Source organism: Cornus florida, unplaced genomic scaffold (genome assembly GCF_030987335.1).
Source record: "Cornus florida cultivar Cherokee Brave unplaced genomic scaffold, ASM3098733v1 CherokeeBrave_3.0.0_Hap2_Chr07, whole genome shotgun sequence".
NCBI lineage: Eukaryota > Viridiplantae > Streptophyta > Magnoliopsida > Cornales > Cornaceae > Cornus > Cornus florida.
In genome coordinates this window covers 13,666,026-13,684,898 of record NW_026775577.1, presented here as the reverse complement: position 1 = coordinate 13,684,898, position 18,873 = coordinate 13,666,026, and the positions used below count along the sequence as shown (strand labels likewise).

At 35.5% G+C, this 18,873-nt stretch overlaps 2 protein-coding genes across 4 annotated transcripts; one reads left to right on the top strand and one right to left on the bottom strand.

The window, feature by feature from the left end:
- Nucleotides 1-1,519: 1,519 nt before the first annotated feature.
- On the top strand, nucleotides 1,520-5,795 carry LOC132266461 (pentatricopeptide repeat-containing protein At5g66520-like). 3 transcript variants are annotated; one of them, XM_059767336.1, is made up of 3 exons: nucleotides 1,520-3,596; nucleotides 4,248-4,531; nucleotides 4,656-5,794. In XM_059767336.1, exon 1 carries the CDS (start codon nucleotides 1,860-1,862, stop codon nucleotides 3,474-3,476), a length of 1,617 nt encoding a protein of 538 aa, XP_059623319.1. In that variant the 5' UTR covers nucleotides 1,520-1,859; the 3' UTR covers nucleotides 3,477-3,596; nucleotides 4,248-4,531; nucleotides 4,656-5,794. The 3 variants fall into 3 exon arrangements, with proteins under 3 accessions (XP_059623319.1, XP_059623318.1, XP_059623317.1); XM_059767335.1 differs by having other exon boundaries at nucleotides 4,645-5,794; XM_059767334.1 differs by having other exon boundaries at nucleotides 4,248-5,795.
- A 7,158-nt stretch (nucleotides 5,796-12,953) lies between these two features.
- LOC132266459 (uncharacterized) lies at nucleotides 12,954-13,894 on the bottom strand. The gene has a single exon (XM_059767333.1). It carries the CDS (start codon nucleotides 13,801-13,803, stop codon nucleotides 13,177-13,179), a length of 627 nt encoding a protein of 208 aa, XP_059623316.1. The 5' UTR covers nucleotides 13,804-13,894; the 3' UTR covers nucleotides 12,954-13,176.
- Nucleotides 13,895-18,873: the final 4,979 nt, after the last annotated feature.

Genomic DNA, 18,873 nt, shown 5'->3' with positions numbered 1-18,873 from the left:
ATTTATTAACAGCTCAAGCTCGGCTCGAACACGTTCGTTAAATAAATGAGTCAAGTTCAAACTCAATTTCTAAACTTATTTAGTAAATGAGCCGATCTTGAGCAATACTGGACTCAGCTCGTGTAAGCTCGTGAATATGAGTTCGTATAAACTCATTTATATTCATGAACATAAGCTCATTTATGTTCATAAACCGTAGGCTCATTATACGGCTCGTTTCCATTTAATTTTATTTTTTAATAAAATTCTTCAAATTTTGAAAATATAAGATAAATATACAATAATTTACGAAATGAGTTAGTAAGCTTGAAAACGAGCTTGAAATTTTTTTGACTATAAATTCAATTTATTTTATTAAATAAGCCGAGCTTGAACTTTTGAACACCATGATAAGCCCGAGCCAAACTATAAACAAACGAGTCAAAGTAGCCTAAGGCTCGACTCATTTGTGGCCCTAATTGTGATTCCTCTTTATAATTTTTATTTTATATTTATATTTATTTATTAAATTATTATTATTTTTTGTTGTTGAGGATTTTGTATATTTTATTTCGCATGCTTTTGCATGCTGGTACTGTACCTTTTACCGGAAATAAGTAGTCTCTCTCACTCTCTCTCTTTCGGGTAATTTTCCCGCCAATAATTGTGGGTGGGTCCGGTCCGGTCCAGTTTGACAGAACAATGCTTCCGCTGAATTTCATGGAAATAGTTGGCCCCAAAAGATAAAAGTTACTACTTAATTCAGCCTTATTTTATGTATGTTATGTGAACAATTTGGATAATTTTCAGATAGTTTCAAAAATCAGTTTCATTAAATAAAGGCTTTTTTAAAACCGTCTTCAACAAATCAAATTTGAAAAATTATCAAATTTTAAAGTGTTTTCATCTTAAAAAGCTGAATTAAATAGCTTTTTAATTCTTTATATATATATATATATATTTTTTTTTTTCCTTCATAATTCTCTATAAAATTATCCATCACTAGTTGAAAGTAGTTTTGTAATTAATGATTTATGTTAACATTAGATTATATTTTATTTTCCTTTTTTTGTAATTTTATATATATATTTCTTTTCCCAACAAATAAGCTAATAAAAGGTCAAGTTAATTAAATCATTTTCAAATCTATGGTTGAGATTGAACAATATCTAATTTGAATTTGTAGTTTAAGTTTGTGACACGTGACTAATTAAAGAGTTTGAATGTAATAGTATAGTAATTGAACAAGACTTTTAATCAAAATTTTGGAATTTTGGAATATATTGGAGTTTAATTGTTAAATTAAATAAACTGCTTAATACCACCAAATTTAGGTTCAAATGATGTTTTATGAAAAATATAATGTGCATGAGTAGCTTATTTATTTATTAAAAAAAGAGAGGAAAATAAAATAGTTTAATGACTTGAGCTAAAATACTTTGAACTAAACTTGAATTTAAGTCAAATTTGAACAAATTCCATATTCCAAATTTTGAAAGCTCATGTAATAATCAGTTCGACTTTAATTCATTTACAACCTTAAGCATGACTAAGGGCTATTTATTTACGAATTCAAATATTCCTAAGATTTTTTTATCACCATTGAAAATTAATTTTAAAGCATCAAGCCATTTAAAAAAAAAAAAAAAAACAGAAATATTTGAATTCAACATAAGAATTTGTTTGTTTTTATTTTAAAAATTTTCAGAATAAGCAAAATAAAAACATACAAATATTTGAATTCAACAAAGAATATAAATTTATGAGTGTCAAAGTTTCATTCAAAAAAAAAAAAAAAAAAAAATTTGAACTTTGGACAAACTGGATATAAAAAGTTGCTTCTCCCTTAGGCAGTTTGAATAATTTGGACCGTTAATGTTATGGTGATTGCTTGTGCCTCCAAATACTTGACATCAAGATCAAGTCGCAGAGTTCTCTCTCTATTGGACCAACAATGGCTCACAATGACACAAATCAAGCAAATCCAGTCCAACCTCATCGTCTCCGGCACCATTTCCGACCCTTTCGCCGCCGGCAAGCTCATTGCCTTCTGCGCAATCTCCGACCGCGGCGACCTCCATCACGCTCACTGCCTCTTTCGCCTCCTTCCTCATCGCTCCGCTTTCCTGTGGAACACAATGATCAGATCTTTCACCGAAAGAAATGAAGGTTTCAAAGCTCTGTCTATGTACAAAGAGATGCTCAAAAATGGGGTTTTACCCAACAATTACACATTCTCTTTCGTTCTCAGAGCTTGTTCTGAATTGGGATTGGGGTTTATGTACCATGCCCAAGTGATTAGATTGGGTTGGGAAGCTTATGATTTTGTACAAAATGGGTTGATTCATTTGTATGCTACTTGTAATTGCATTGATTCTGCTCGTAAATTGTTTGATGGTTGTTTGAACCGTGATGTTATTACTTGGACCTCTGTGATTAATGGGTATTTAAAGTCTGGGCAGGTTGTGATTGCACGAGAGCTGTTCGATCAAATGCCGGAGAAGAATGTGGTTTCTTGGAGTGCAATGATTACTGGGTATGTGCAGATTGGGTTGTCTGAAGAGGCGCTTGAGCTCTTTAATGATATGTTGGTTGCTGGGTTTCGGCCTAATCACGCTGGGGTTGTAGGAGCACTGTCTGCTTGTGCATTTCTTGGTGCTTTGGATCAAGGTAGATGGATTCATGCGTATGTTGATAAAAACAAAATGGAGCTAGATAGAGTTTTGGGCACCGCGCTTGTGGACATGTATGCAAAGTGTGGGTGTATAGAAACTGCGTATCGTGTCTTTGATCAGATGCCATGTAGAGATGTGTTTGCTTTTACTTCTTTGATCTCTGGTCTATCAGATCACGGTCAGAGTGCAAGTGCAATTGAATTGCTCACAAGGATGGAAAATGAAGGGATTAAGCCGAATGAAGTCACATTTATATGTATTCTAAGCGCTTGTAGTCGAATGGGGCTGGTAGAAGAAGGGTTGAAAATCTTTGAAAGCATGAATAATGTTTACGGGATTAAGCCAGGGGTTGAGCACTATGGCTGCTTGGTAGATCTATTAGGTAGAGCAGGGGTCTTAGACTACGCAAAGAAGGTTGTTAGAGAGATGCCCATGGAACCAGATTCTTATGTTTTAGGCGCACTACTCAATGCTTGTAGAGTTCACGGTGAGGTTGACATGGGTAGGGAAACCGTTAGGGGTTTGATCGAGAAGAAGCTTGACCATAGTGGGATTCATGTTCTTCTCTCAAACATCTATGCCTCGGCCAACAAATGGGATGCGGTGGAAAATGTAAGGAAGGGAATGGAAGAAAAGAATGTGAAGAAGGTTCCTGGTTGTAGCTTGATTGAAGTCAATGGGGTGGTTTGTGAATTTATAGCAGGAGATAGGTCTCATGTGCTTATGGAGGATATCATACCATTTTCACTTGCTATTGAAACTCACTTGAAATCTCTGTGCTTTGATGATGATTTTATCGCTACTGAACAAGTTAATTTGTAACCTGAAGCGGGTCCACAATTCACTCTTAGAAGGACCAGTCTTTGAGAGAAACAAGCTTTTGGTCTAATCAGAGGACCTTCTTCTCCACCCACATCGCTCTCAACATGGTACATTTTTTAGGTAACATGCATTTACTTAAATAAATTATACATTGTATATGTGAAATTACTGGGTCCTCAGTGTTTTCTTTGAACTTATAAATTTGTGGCATTATGGACTAGAGCCTTCCGTATATAAATTATATATGTAAAAAATATTTCATCCTGTTATTATGATGACATGAGTAAACTACTATGATTTAGATTTACTTACAGAAGATTTTCAAATTTTATTTTTCAAGGAGATCTAGTGAGAAGATGAGTACATCTGCTATTGTTTGTTAAAGAATTGAAAAGAATACCTAATTTTTTTCCCCAAGAAGAAATGCAACAAGCTTCTGAAATTCTCCTTGTCATCACATTGTTCCTATGTCCTTCACGACTTGGTTTTTAGATTCACATCCACAGATGGAAGGGGTGACCTACTTTGAAGTATTTGTTCGTGTTGAAACGTAGAAGAAGGAAAGAAAAGCCTAATTCAAAGCGACCAAGACCGTTTTCTTTATGAAAAATAGATTATAAAAAGTTTTCTTTAGTCAATTTAAATAGACTTTGTACTCTAGCCCTACTACTAATTTTTATTGTCAGTGATACGACTGCCTTCTGGAATATTTTGCAAAATTTCTTGTGTCAAGTTACATTTTCTTTCTTTGATTCCACTGTTCTGTTTTAGATGATAGAGGCAAAGGGTTAACCTCTTAATGTGGATGAGAGGAGATACTAGAAGCCAATGCCAGCACTTCCTTAATATTTGGACGGCTGAAATATTTCGGTAGACGTGGCAGAAAATCAATCAGAACTACAAAGAATCGAACATAATCAGTACTAGGCGATATTTACAGCTTATTTCAGGATATGGGTGGTAATATTGATTTGCATGGTTTCATAACAAGTTGCTCCATTTTTGACCTGGAGGTCACGGATTCGAAACAAGAAACAGCCTCTCCACGTGCGGAGGTAAGACTGCGTGCATCTAACCTTTCCCATCCCCGCAGTGGCGGGAGCCTCGTGCACTTAGGCTAGCCTCTTATTATTTATTTATGGTTTCATAACCTTTTAAGTATCTTCAGCAATCATGCAGGGAAGATAATAAGCTGCTGCAGAGACATAAATGATTCAACCACCAGAAATGTATATTGGCATCTCACAGTAACACCAACAATATATCAAGAGCCATATCAAATCGAAATAGATGGCAGACTCAAGAGCTAAGTTTCCAGCATCAGTCTGTCCTCTCCCGTCAGAAATGTGGGATTTTCCATTGAACTATGTTCAGTCAGAAAATTGCACATTCACCAGCCAGTAAATTCACCAATCCAAGCAGTCACCAACTCGGGAAAAAAAAATGCAGGGGAGCTTGAAAGTTGCAGCTGCTTGGATTCCTCAATGTTAGCACGGACTTATTTCGCTGCATACTCTCATTAGAGTGCTCAATGCTGACACCTCTTCAATTGAATGCTGATTTCTCACCATTGTCTTGAGTTTCGAGGTTCTAGAGGTCTTTTTGATTCCAGCATGAGCTGTTGCTGCAACTGCCATGCATTCAAGATGGCCAATGTTTATAAACTAGTACATGTTCATATATTGAGTTTTTTTTTCCCCCTACAATGGTGGTGTCCAGCGTCTTAAAACACGTCGTAATCCACCACCGAACACGTGTGGAGTCTTCCATCCCACATGCAACAAGCAATTACCGGAAAACTTCCATTAGGTCACAAGATATTAAGGAGTTGGGCAGCAGTGGAGAGCCTTTTAAATCAGGTGACAACATGTCCCTGTTGATAGAAAGAAGCCTCAGAAGGTTGTGGTCCCCCAGGGGCCAGAGATACCTCATGCACATGGCATGTATTCCTCTGTTTACACACACACACACACACACGTATCTATAGAGAGAGAGGGAGTCTTTTTGGATACGATTCCATTTCTTTTACTCAAATCTGTTGAGATGATTGCAAGTGTCCTCTGGCTTTTGAATCATTCGAAAGCTTCATTTTTGTTGTCTAATTGTGAACGAAACAACAAAATGAATGGAATGTGCTCATTGTGTCACAGCCTAATCATGGAACACTTATTGGACCATATCAATTTGTTCACGACTGCGATGGATTCATGAGCAATGTGTACGTTTTTCACGCTGTTTTTATTATGAACTTTTCGAGATTCCATTTAATGTTGTGATTCAAGCTTTAGGTACATTATGCGTATTGTCACTTGACAAAAATTTATCACATTCCACAAGAATACACCAGATTTGTTGCTCTCTCTTGGTTCTTCATTTATTTCTTTTTCAGTTCTTTTTCAATTTTCAAAAGAATTATACTTTAATTTTCCAAGAACAAGACACGGTGATTTATTAAAATTTAATGGCTGGGTTTAAAGACGCAAAAGTAGTTATAAATTGATCAACTATTAACGAAACTTAGGACTTCATCCATTAACAAAAATAGAAGAGGTCACCACTTGAAGATTTCTTGATCTTTTCTGTTCATTATTCTATATATATTTTGAAATTTGATTTTCATGGTGTGCAATTTTTTTTCACAAGTCAACAAGCATGGTTTGCAAACACAACTTATTTTCATTTTATTTGTCATTTGTGTTTCTAATAAACAAATTAGAAAAGCTATGGTTTGCAAAAACAACTTATTTTCATTTTGTTTGTCATTTTTGTTTCTAATAAACAAATTAGAAAAGCTATGCACATAATCTGTGATGTTCTTTGTACTTGTATATATTTAAATGCTTAATTTTAAAAAATATATATTCTCCTGGCCAAAACGAGTTTGGGGTTAGGTCCACCACATCCTAAAACTGCCTCATTGCAAACCCCATATACAGCACATATGGTGCCAAAAAGAAAAGAATAATGCTACTCATGTAAAACATGAGCCTCGACAACAACAATAAGGTAGTTCCGTTCTAACAAGGTTGTCGATTCTGACCTCAGGGTTATAGGTTCAAAAAAAAGAAACAACCTCTCTACAGAGGTAACTTTGCCCACATTTAACCCTCCTAGGTCCGGCAACGGCAACGGCAACGAAGCCTTGTGCACCGGGTGAACTCGGACGTGAGACGTTCACATCGATGCCCTCATCGTAGCACTGCTCTAAAGATTCTCCCATACCAATACCAAGGGACTCTTGGGGCTGTGGGGGCATAAGCAGAAGGATGCTTTGTTGCTCTGATACAACCCTAACCTAATTGGATAAAGGACAATGTGCAGAACTCCAGAAGCCACCATGAAAAGCAACAAAGCCATCCAGGCTAGCATTGTATGGTTGGTATATAATCTACACATCAAAAAGTGGTCATGCGAAGTGTATCGTGTTAAAGATGAGCCCAAGTCATCTACATAGTACGATTCTGGATGCTACTCAATAAAGAACAAATTGGTGGACACCACCATTCAATTATCATCCTGAAAATGGTAGTACCACCTTGGCGGATTCACTTAAATTCAGAGAAAAAGATCAAAACTGACATACCAACAGACACGGTTAAAAGCGCTTCAAAACCGACAGTACCATTAAAAGCGCTTCAAAACCGACAATACCAACAGACATACAATATAGTAAGCAATATGGCATTTAATAGAAAAGAGTAGAGACTGCGGCCAACCCTAATCATGTGGGCATTAAGGCAAGGATGATGATAATGATGATGAAAACCGACATACCAACATAACAAAAGTCTGCTTTTAAACAAGCATCACGGGATAAAATGCTCCTAAAATCACCCAAATCAAACTATTTCCCAGTGAATTTTGGGGCTGATGCTTGGTCTGATATGAGCATGCTATTTTTAATTTAGTGTGCTAAAAAGTATTACAGGCCAATAACCAGTGCACACAGACATGCCATAACCAATCCCATGATTAAAAATCCACAACACAAGAAATTCAATGACAAACCTTAACCAATAAGGTGGTCAGTCCAGACAACACAACTATGACTCAGATATAAGCAAAACCAAATACCTGCTGATCTGCATTTTTAAAGATGGACTTGGCAGATACACATACAGATCACATAGACTAAACTGAAAATGCAACATAAGAAGAAAAGGATAGGCAAAAAGACCACAACTGTAACCGCAAAATGTTTTCCTCACCCGTAACCTCAGAAATCGACCACCCCTAACTCCTCTGTCTCGTATTTCCATTGTAAGGAACTCAAGAGTAGGGTTTCCAAGTGAAACTCACATTCATGGATAGAAGAAAAGGATAAGAAAAAAGACCACAACTGTAACCGCAAAATGTTTTCCTCTGTAAGGAGAGAAAATTTCAAGTTTTCACCTGAAATTTTTCTTCACCGAAACCAAAGTTTTGGAGAGTATAATCTGAATTCGAACAAGAAAAATGGGGGAAAACGTGTATCCAGAATATTTATTTCCTTTGATAAGTAAATCCACTGAAACAAAAGAGTATTAATGCATACAAATGAAATAAAGATAATAGCTTATAGAATTAATCAATATATACGCGCAACTTTAAAAGAAGTTGGGAAGCCTCAACTCCCCTGATGTTGATTATAATCATCATACAAAACTATATTAGGAGCTTGTAGCAAAATGGGTTATAAAATAAAACTTACGCTTGGTGAGCCTGAGCCTAGCCATGTTTAAATTGTCAAGTATGCATAAATGTACATCATTAAGAACTGACAAACCTCAGCAACATTTATACTGGAACTGTTCATTTTTCAAGTTCATATCTACAAGAAGACATTATTGCAGTGACTTCCAAACAGATCGAAACTAATGTCCAGCAATTTCAGATTACAATAAAGCCCTCATATAAACCTATTATTTTGAAGGTGTTCGATTTGCTGCCACAACTAGAACAGGGAAAAATCCAATGTTGCTCCTATAATATATAGTTGAGAGAAATCTTCAGTGCCATACTACTCTGTTAATTTTTTTTCCCCTAATGACAAAACTACGCGTCACAAAACGAAAAAATTCTGCAAAAGGGAGAGATTTAAATCCTTTTGGTAGGGTATAGCCAAGGTTCATAATCTATCAGAAATCTTAAAAGCAAACTACTCAAGTATTCTACAAAACCTTTAATTTTTTTTTTAAAGTGAAGATGTAATAGAAAGTGCGCATCCCATAGAATACACAAAGGCGGAAGCCAAAACAAAAGATCCTATGGGCCCAAGGAAACCAAACAATCAACATAGAGATTCTATTTGAATTGAGATATCCATCATCAATTATTGAGTCAAAAAACCTGCAACAATATCTAAAAAATCATCTCTTTCAAATATGGTCATCAGTGAAGTTAGGCAAAGAAGAGACGCAAATCTTCCAAGAAACATGGAAATCAAGTGGGTAAACATGTATGAAGTGGGTTAAAGAGGTTTCACAAGGGAAATCACATCAAATGAACTGAAGAGAGCACAAATATATTTATGATGGAGATCTACTTGACTTCTGTATACTAGAAAAACCACAAGGAAAAGCCTTCATTTTTATGACTCCCAAACAGCATAAGGTTGATTGTAATCTTTTTCAGAAATGGGGCTCACAGCAGATCACATCAAGGTTACCAGGATACGTAGGATCGTTGTGGGCTCCGTATAATAGGATCGAGAATCGTAAGATTCTACTAAACTAGTAGAAAAATAATTCAAAAAATAACTTCTCAAACAATAATATCTCTAATAGCAAGAATAAGCCCAAAACACAAAAAAGAAAAAAAGAAAAAAATGTATAAAAGCACCATTTCAAATTTTGTTACATACTTCTATCTAAGAGAATATAGCTTAAAAGGTAGAGCTCTCATGATAACTACACAACATCAATTCAATTAGAATTGCGAGAGACCGTACTAACTTGAAATAGATGCTAGGTAGTAGGTCCAAGAGGAATCGACCAATGTTTGTTAAAAAGTGAATCCAAAAATAATAATAATTAACAAATAACTAACAATATTTATATAAAAATTGGGTGATAGACGCTTCTATTTTTGTGTATAAAAAATATCTGCATTGTATTTAAGGAATGAATGAACAAATTTTCATCATATGAACATCAAAATTGAACCAAAGTCTACAAATTTCAATTCCAAGACTCCAATTCCATGCAACCGAACACACCCTAATAGTAAATAGTCTAATACCAAGTAAGAATTTACTAAATCAAAACTAAAGAAAATTAAAACCAAGAAGTCAAGAAAATAAAGTTAGAAACAGAACAAGAAGCCCACAAAACCCTTCCCCTATATTCACTACAAAATCACAATCAACCATGCATATCAAAACTCCAAGAAATCAAAAACAAATACAAAATATATATATATATATATATATATATATATATATATATATCAATTCTACCAACGATTCTACTGATTCTACCAAAGACATGATTTATGTGCGATTCAGATCAACTTGGGGTGTTAGGATATTAGAATCATGCGATTCTACAATCTAAAATCACAATTTTAACAACCTTAGCTCACATCAGTTAAAGTTCTGGAATAAGGTGCTACTAGTAGACAATTTTTTTTTTGGTGGATTGGTTATCAGTAGAGCTAGTTACTGATATTAGAAGAGGAATATGAACTGATGGTGTTAAAAACTACAGGAATGTAGCTAATATGTTATTCATATTTGTTGCTAAGGATATCTTAGTGTCTTGCTTTGCAGGAAAGCAGGTATTGCTAGGCAAAAATTTCAAAGGCTCGTGCCTTGAGTTGTGTGCACCAGAATAAAGCAGCCTCACTTATGGCAGGATGAGGTGCTTTGATTGATCCTTGACGAGCCTAATGGTTTTTGGGACTTATTTCAACGACTTACAAGTCTACAAAAGTCGTAATATTCTATATTAAAAAATGAAATATTAATTGAGAATTCGCAGCTTTGAAGCTCCTAATTAGAGGGTTAACATATTTTCTTCTTAATGACAAGTCAGGTTTTCCACATGCTATTTCACCTATTCCAATAACCCATAAACTATTTTACAGTCAAACATTACCCCTAGGACATCGATACAGTGCGGTATTCATAACTTCCCACATACACCAAAAATATTGCTACCTATGTCAACCAACATAGCAGAGACAAAATGGAAAATCCTTGCTTTAAGACCCCCAAAACCATGAGCAGAACCCTAATGCTCAACTAATAAGTAGGAAAGGCAAATTGGCCCGGCCCCTAATTGAATGGGTACAATGAGCCATTAAACAGAAAATGCGCAGGCATGGGTTAAATAGTGAAAATCTGATTCCGATTTGAGCTGGAAACAGGTATGTGAGTTTTCCGCCCTGCCAGACCTGATCATGTAATAATATTACCACTATACCCTTGTTTAGATTTTATATTTTTTAAATACCCCCAAGTATATATATGTCCTATGGTTTCTTCTCTAATATCCACCTTTCTCTCGAAAGCTGTCAGTGGCCACAAACACAGCCCCCCACCCCTGAAGCTGCCATCCACTTGTTGCACTCACTTCGGCACAGGCAATGACAATCAAGTCTTCTAGTCACTACATCTCATTCTCTCGGCAGCTTTGAGTTGTTTCTCTCTCTTTGAGATCGAATCTCACGATGCCAAAAAAGTCTTATTGGTCCTCCACAGCTTTGCCACTCTTTGATCTGCAGTAATAAACCTCAGTCGTTCAATTGGCAATCCTCTCTCTTCTAGGTTAGTACTTCATTTTAGATCTATATTTATATAAATCTCCAGACAAGTTTCTGTGTGTACAAACATAACTTAGGTTTCTGTATGTGTGTGTGTGATGGGACGGGCCAGGACGCGACAAGAACAAGAACAGCCCCGGATTTGGATGGGTATGGGACAGTTTATTGTTAAAAGGGCAGTGTAGGGCTTAGGCAACCCGTATCATAGTTAGTAAAATATGGTGAAAAAAATATGTGTCTGTAAAGGTATAGATATAATTCACTTTTCTTGTTTTTAAAAAAATTGGCGTAAAAAAAAAAGTAAAAATATAAATACATATATGCTCGAGAATAATACCTTTTTTTGTTTAAAAATTCGATCACATATACACTAATATTCTTCACTTATGCCTTATACATTTTCATTTCAATAATATATAAAAGACTAAATATAATAAGGAAGTATGGAGTGTTGTAGAGAGATGGAAGTTTCTACAACATTGAAGAATTTGTATAAATTGATAGATTGGAGAAGATTTTAGAAGTTGTAGGGAGTTTGTAAATATGTATATATTTAGGTGGAGAGTTCTGAATCTCCTAATACCATCCATTGTAATGTATCCTATCCGTTTATTAATCTATATATAGGTAGAGTGATCACCTAAGAGTTAAGTAGAGTCATTTTGAAACGTGTAGGTGTAGGTTTTGTGTAATGTTGGAGAAAGGTTTGGTGCCATTCCTACCCGTGAGAACTCAAAACCCTCCTCATAAGAATTGAAAATTAAAGAGATGTGGATCCACATACCAATGGGTGAATGTGTGAATGCTCGTGAAGATTCCGATTGCAGCAAGAAGCCGACTACCAAGGTTGATTAGGAGCTTCCAACGAGTATTACGATGGCCCGATTATTAGAAATGTCTTAAATCAAGCCGAACAATATTGTCCCTCCCTAATTTGTGATTAAAAAACCTTTCCATTATACAATTTATGAAACTTATATAAAAAAATAAATCAATCAAAGATAATCATAAACCAGATACAATCTAAAATAGGAATCAACACTCAAGAACATGTCACAAGATTCTAGACATATATAAATTCACGTGACAAGATTCCAGACATATATAAATCAATCCTAAACATCTCACAAGATTTTAGACCTATATAAATCAATGACAAGGTATTCATCCCTCCTGCCTTATTTGACCCAGAGCCGTAATAGCTCACTTCTCACACTCGGAGGAACTAGGAAAGGAAGGCAAACAAGCCAAGTCTTAGGTGGGGCACTTACAAATTGAAATTGCTGGCCTTATTTACTCCATGACATATTTTTTATCAAGTGGGAGCAAGGAATCCAACCTATGCCCCAAGATTGGTTTGAGATAACCAAGTGAGGTATGAGAGAGATTAGAGCGCTCACAGTAGTTCTACCTATAGAAAGGATCATGAAAGAGGCTATCAGAATGGTACTTGGCAGAGGGCAGGCATTCCATTCCATTCCATTCCAAAGCCCAAACCTTAACTAGAACCAAAGGGTTGAGCCCGTCACACTGCTGGACTGTATTGAAGTGGAATCTATAAATTTTCTTATGACAAAAGTGGGAGAATATAAGTGGGATGACAGATAAAAGCTAGGAGCTTTTCTTAATGAGCTCAACTTTGCAAGATTACAACATTGTATCCATAAATCCAATTAATATCAGCAATCTATACCCAACACCATATAATAGCATCATCAACTACAACACATCAGATGACATTATAACAGAATCATCAATAGCTTCAAATAACAACAGAAATAAAATGTGTGATATAGAAGTGTGAATACAGGCGATTTTAATGTATTTAATAACAATACTTAGAGATTTATAAGTTGATTAACACGGATAAAAGCAAAACTAGTATAATAACGGACGCTTACGAGAACAAACTTTTGAGAAACCAAATACCAAATCAATCCACCCCAATTCTCATCAATCATGCCACTTCTTTTGCAGGCTTCAGGGGAGCCTCAGCAGGAATCGCGACGTAGCCCATCTTCGGCTTGACATCGTCATCGTCATTGTCATCATCATCAAACTCATCATCGGAATCACGGAACTCGAAGCGATTGGGAACAATGGCGGACCAGAAAATGTAGATGGTCACGGCGGTGAGAGTGCCGCAGCCGACGCCTAACAGCAGAGCCCAGACGGCGCTGAGGACGTCCTTGGAGCGATCGCGGAAGGAAGCGCCGACGGAGGAGTAGAACCCCAAAGGCAAGGGGCGTTTCTCGATGTCGGCGTCAGCGTCGGAGGCGCGATCGACGATGGTGGTGTCGTACAAGGGGAGGTGGGGTAGGTGGGAGGGGAGGCGGGGTTTGGGGTCGAGTTCTCTGACCTCGGTGAAGAAGAAGGTGAGGAATCGACCTTGATTCTCTTGGATTGGGAAATTAGGGTTTTGATGGAGGGGAGTGGAGGAGGATGTGGTGGTGGTGGTGGTGGTGGTGAAGAAGATTAGGGTTTTACAGGGGTGGAAGCGGCCGGGTCTGGCGTTGGCGGCGATCGCGAGGAGGCCGAGGAGGATGGAGAGGCGGAGGAGGAGATGGTGTTGCGTTGACGCCATTGTAGAGAGAGAAAGTCAGAGAGAGAGAGAGAGAGTGTGTGTGTGTGTGATTGGTAATGGATTCTTTGCGGAGGAAAGAGGAAAACTACCAATGGATATGTAGAATTGTGAACCACTGAAATAATCTAGTGTAACAGACCCATGAGAACTCCCTAATTCCCAATAACTAGTTTTGTTTTTTAAATCGGATTACATATATATTTAAATTATTGTATCATCGTATTTAATATTGTTCTTATCTATATTAAATTTCTTATTTATATCAATCAAACTTAAAAATAAATAACTAATAGATATTTGGGTGGAGAGAAAGGAGAAAAAAAAGAGAGAATTACAAAAAAAAAAAAAAAAAAAAAAAAGTGATTTTATTAATAAAGTGTTAAAAATTTGCGATGTATTTGGTGACACATTACTTCTCATAATTTAACTAATTATTAATTTTTTTTTAACAATATTTTTTAAACATTTCTATTACTAATTTTACAATAAAATTCTTTAATAAGATGTTATCTATTTGATAAGAGTAACTTTACTATGAGATGAGTGTAATTTTCTTTATAAAAAATAAAAATAACATAATTGACTAATGAACAAAAGTTATTTAAAATATTCAACCTTTACTCGTAAGGTAGTTTTAAAAATTCCAATTCAAACTCCGTTCAAACGCTTTAATGACCTTAAATTGGTAACTATTTCATGGTTACTAAGCAAATCTAAACTCAATTTTTTAAAAATAAATATACTTAAAAACAATTTTAAAAAATCCCAAACGGGCTCTTTATTTGATATTAGTGAAACTACAATGCAAATTCAAGAGTTAATTCATGAGACATTCATTAAATTGATATTCATGATAATTTATTCAATAGGAATAACATTTTTTTTTTTTCTTTTTGGTCTTATGAAAAGAGATATTTTATTAGAAAGAAATACTTTATTTGATAGAGTAATTTTATTTTTTAAAATTTCTTTTTCGTTGTTTTTTTTTTTTTTTTTTTTGTATTATAAAAAATAAATTTCTTTTTTCGTTGTTGTATTTTTTTGTATTATAAAAAATAAAGTTCTTTTTTCTTGTCAAAAGCGACCTAAAATATTAAACATTAAAGATAAGGAAAGAAAACTTGACATGACAGTTATGTCATTTTAAAGTAATCATTATTTAAAATTATAATATAAAAAAAACTAATCTTTTTTTTAAATTATACTCCCTATGTCCCAAAAAAAAATGTCTTTCATTTTTGGTCTGTTATAACATAATTGTCTATTTTTCTTTTTTAAACAATATTTTTTACATCTTTCCATATATGTTTTTAGAATTTAAAATTTCAAACTTGAATATAAGGATTAGTAAATTTTCAGGGAGACAAAACATGTCTGCTTAAAAATTCCTACTTCCTAAAAGCAACATCTAAATTTGGACAGAGTAATATATAAAAAAACATCCTTTTTTGAAATAAATTTAATGGTCCTCTCTTTCAAAAAAAGCCGTCTTTTGGCCCGACTTTATAAAAACCTACTCCGGCACTTAGGAGGCCAGGGCGTGCTAACCTTCCATCTCAACTCTTCACCTCTTATATTTTATTTTTTTGCTTTTAATTTTTTTTTTTTTCAGCCTTTCCCTTATTTAAACTTCCATGAAAACAAATCAGAAACTTCAAACACGTGGAAGACATCAAATTATTTCCACCATTAAAAAGCAAAATAAACAAAAGAAAACAAGGAAAAAGTAACATATAAGAGACAAGAAAAATAAATAAAAAGAATAGTATTTATGTGTGAAAATTAGTTAATTTGTTGTTTTGATTGGATGATACTATTGAAGGTAATTTACATTTCCTAATCCGACATTCATATATGGGAATGGTCGAGCCAAGTTCGGACACCTTTGTTGTATGTTTGAGAGAAGTCTGAATCAGGCTCAGCTCGAGTGTCATCGTCCTCATGAACCCTTGATTCTTTATTCTTCAATAATTAATTACTGTTTAATTTTCAAAAACTTTAAATGAAATTTTTGTTTTAGATTATGGACAAATCAATTTCTTATATTGGTATTTTACCTACATCAATTCTGGTATGCATGCATGCTTATAGTTGTATAATTCAATTTATTCTCTCTCTCTATATCAATCCCCCAATCTATCCATCCAACCATCTATCTAAAAATAAATGGATAATTCACTTCATTTTAGCATAAAAGTTTAATAGCATAAAAAATTGTTTCTTGCCGTCTAATTTTGCCACAACTACACATTTAGAAGAGGCTTGTACAACCTCCCTCGTATAACACCTGTCACGACATGCTCCACCATCTAAATATTATCCATTTAACATAATATTTTGTTTAAAGTGCTCCATTGAAATTTTAAAACGTGTTTACATGATTATGAGTATGGGTGACAATTCATATTCGTGAATCATAATCGTGTCGTGTTGACTTAAGATTATTGTACTAAATAGCTCAACCTTAACACGACTTATTTAAAATTCGTGTCAGGAACCCTCAACACTAACCCGATTTATTTATTAAACGAGTTATACATGTAACTCGTTCAATGACCTATTTGCTAAAACAAAAAATTATATTATTTAAATTATTAAATAGTCTATAGTATACAAAAGAATAAATTTATAAGGTACAAGTTTATATAGTTATTTTAAAACTTAAATATAAATTTATTTATGATTTATAGTTAGGGGTGGCAAAATTTTCCAACCCCCAACCTATTTAAAGCGGGTTTGGAGAATCATTTACTTAAATAGGGTGGGGATGGGGGTTTAAAAAAAAATCGACCGGTTTTGGGGCTGGGGCTGGGGCTGGGGTGGGGGCAGGGAACTCAGATCCCCGCCCTGAAACCGCCCCGATTAATATGTCAAATTACTAGCTTACCCTGCCATGTTCATATATTTATCAAATTAACCTTCATTATATATATATATTGTAAACCCTAGACTTCACTTTCAGACTTTCTTTTCAAACGCTATATTCTGATAGTGAGGCGGCAGCCGCGGCAATCTGACGAAAACAACAACCATATAGATAAATTGAAATATATGGGTTTTGACCTTCTGATTCTTGTAGATAGATTGGGGCGATTGGGGAGGCTGAAATATATGGGTTTTAACCTTCTGATTCTTTTAGATTTTGTAGTTTGCAGTTGTAGAGAGAGAGAGAGAGAGGGCAAGTTCAGAGTTGAGAATGAGAATAGAGATGGAGGTGATTGGGGAGGCTAAAATATATGGGTTTTGACCTTCTGATTCTTGTAGATTTTGTAGTTTGCAGTTAGAGAGAGAGAGAGAGAGCAAGTTCAGAGTTGAGAATGAGAATAGAGATGGAGTCGATTGGGGAGGCTAAAATGATTTTCCCTAATCGGTTATGGGCAAGGGGGGATGGGGCGATTATGGGGATTAGATGTAAAAAATTAATTAATCGGTTATGGGGCAAGGGGGGATGGGGCGATTATGGGGATTAGATGGAAAAAATTAATTAATCGGTTATGTGGCGGTTTTTGGGTACCAAAATTAAACGGGGGCGGGGTTGGGGAATGGGAAACCCACCCCAAACTGCCCCATTACCATCCCTATTTATAGTTAAATAGATTACACGTGTTGAACCACCTTAATCTAAACACAACACGATTAACTAAATGAGTTAATTATGTCGACTCGATTACAATCCAAATCCGTTTAAGATCAATCCAAACTTATTTAATTTGTGTCGTGTTCGAATCGTGTCAAATTTTGCCACCCTAATTATGAGATACTTACTCGTCCGGCACACGCTCAAACGCATTCCGAAAAAACTTTTCCTTCGACAAACACATCATCCATTATGACACAAAACCCCTAAAGTCCACTAACACACTCAAAACACATTTCACCACTTTTCTTTGTGCTTGCTCTCTCCTTTCACTCAGAAAATATATATGCTGAGCGCACTAAGAATAAATCAGTACGTGTGTAACACCATGTAAATCACATCTTCAACTTGTGACATTGTTGTACCAACTTGTGAAATTCTTTTCACATCTTCTGAAAGAAATAGTTGTTGATTTGACTCCCGATGATATAAACTGGATCTATGATCTCCACTAGTATTGATGAAATAAACGGGATCTGTAAATTAATAATCTCACAAAATGCCACCTTTTCAAATTTCAATTACATCACTTATATCAACATCCACCAATTTCATTACTGCACTAAGACTATGATTGATTTGATTTATCTACAAATAAAGTTGTGTATAGCACTGGATCAAGTTTATTTTATTTTTGTCACCACCAGGCTAATAAGTTCTCTAAGAAAGAGAGCTCTCAAGTTATCACGTACCATGATCATTCATGTATAATTGTAAAGGAGGTTGTTAGATGCTCATAACTCTCGAAAAAGGCCTTGTTGTTTTTTGAAAGATCTATCTCGTGTCTGGTATTGCATGGTTCCACTTTGCAAACAATTCGATCACCATATTCCATAAGAGTTCAAATACTCCGTGTATTTTCTGAGGTTTTTGTTTGTTTTGTTGTGTGTGCCCAAAAAGGGATCCTCTACAGTGCACTAGTTTTCAATGTATTGGGGGCAAAGGCTACATTACCGGCATCCAAGTCGAGAAAATCTTTCTTGCACACGAGTACCATGTCAGCATTGTCGTCAACCAAATTATATCTTATCACATAAGTAAATTGCATCTATTTCAACGGGCCACCACGCACGTGTTGTGTTTAATTAAGTTTTTACCATCAAAATGGGTATTATGATTATCCAGCAAGCCATACCTATGTAATGACCAAGTGTTACAAGTGAAACTTGTCCCACATCGAATTTGGATGGGGGTTGAAGGGGGTATAAATAAGTGGGTATGCAGTACTACCCAATAGTTTGAGCTTTTGGGTAAATGGGTAAGTATCCACTCGTTACAGTTGGCATCAGAGCCAGACCCAGTCCCTAATCCTGTGTCACGCCATGTGCCCGGCCTGGAAGGCATCTGGGTCTGTCCTCGGGTAGGCATGGTGGTCCTACCGCAACGAGGGCTTTGCGTGGGTTCGGGTGGGGGAGAATGTTACAAGTGGAACT

Excerpts from the sequence above, each read along its gene's own strand:
- LOC132266459 (XM_059767333.1), bottom strand. The coding sequence starts at position 13,803 with ATGGCGTCAACGCAACACCATCTCCTCCTCCGCCTCTCCATCCTCCTC.
- LOC132266461 (XM_059767334.1), top strand. The coding sequence starts at position 1,860 with ATGGTGATTGCTTGTGCCTCCAAATACTTGACATCAAGATCAAGTCGC.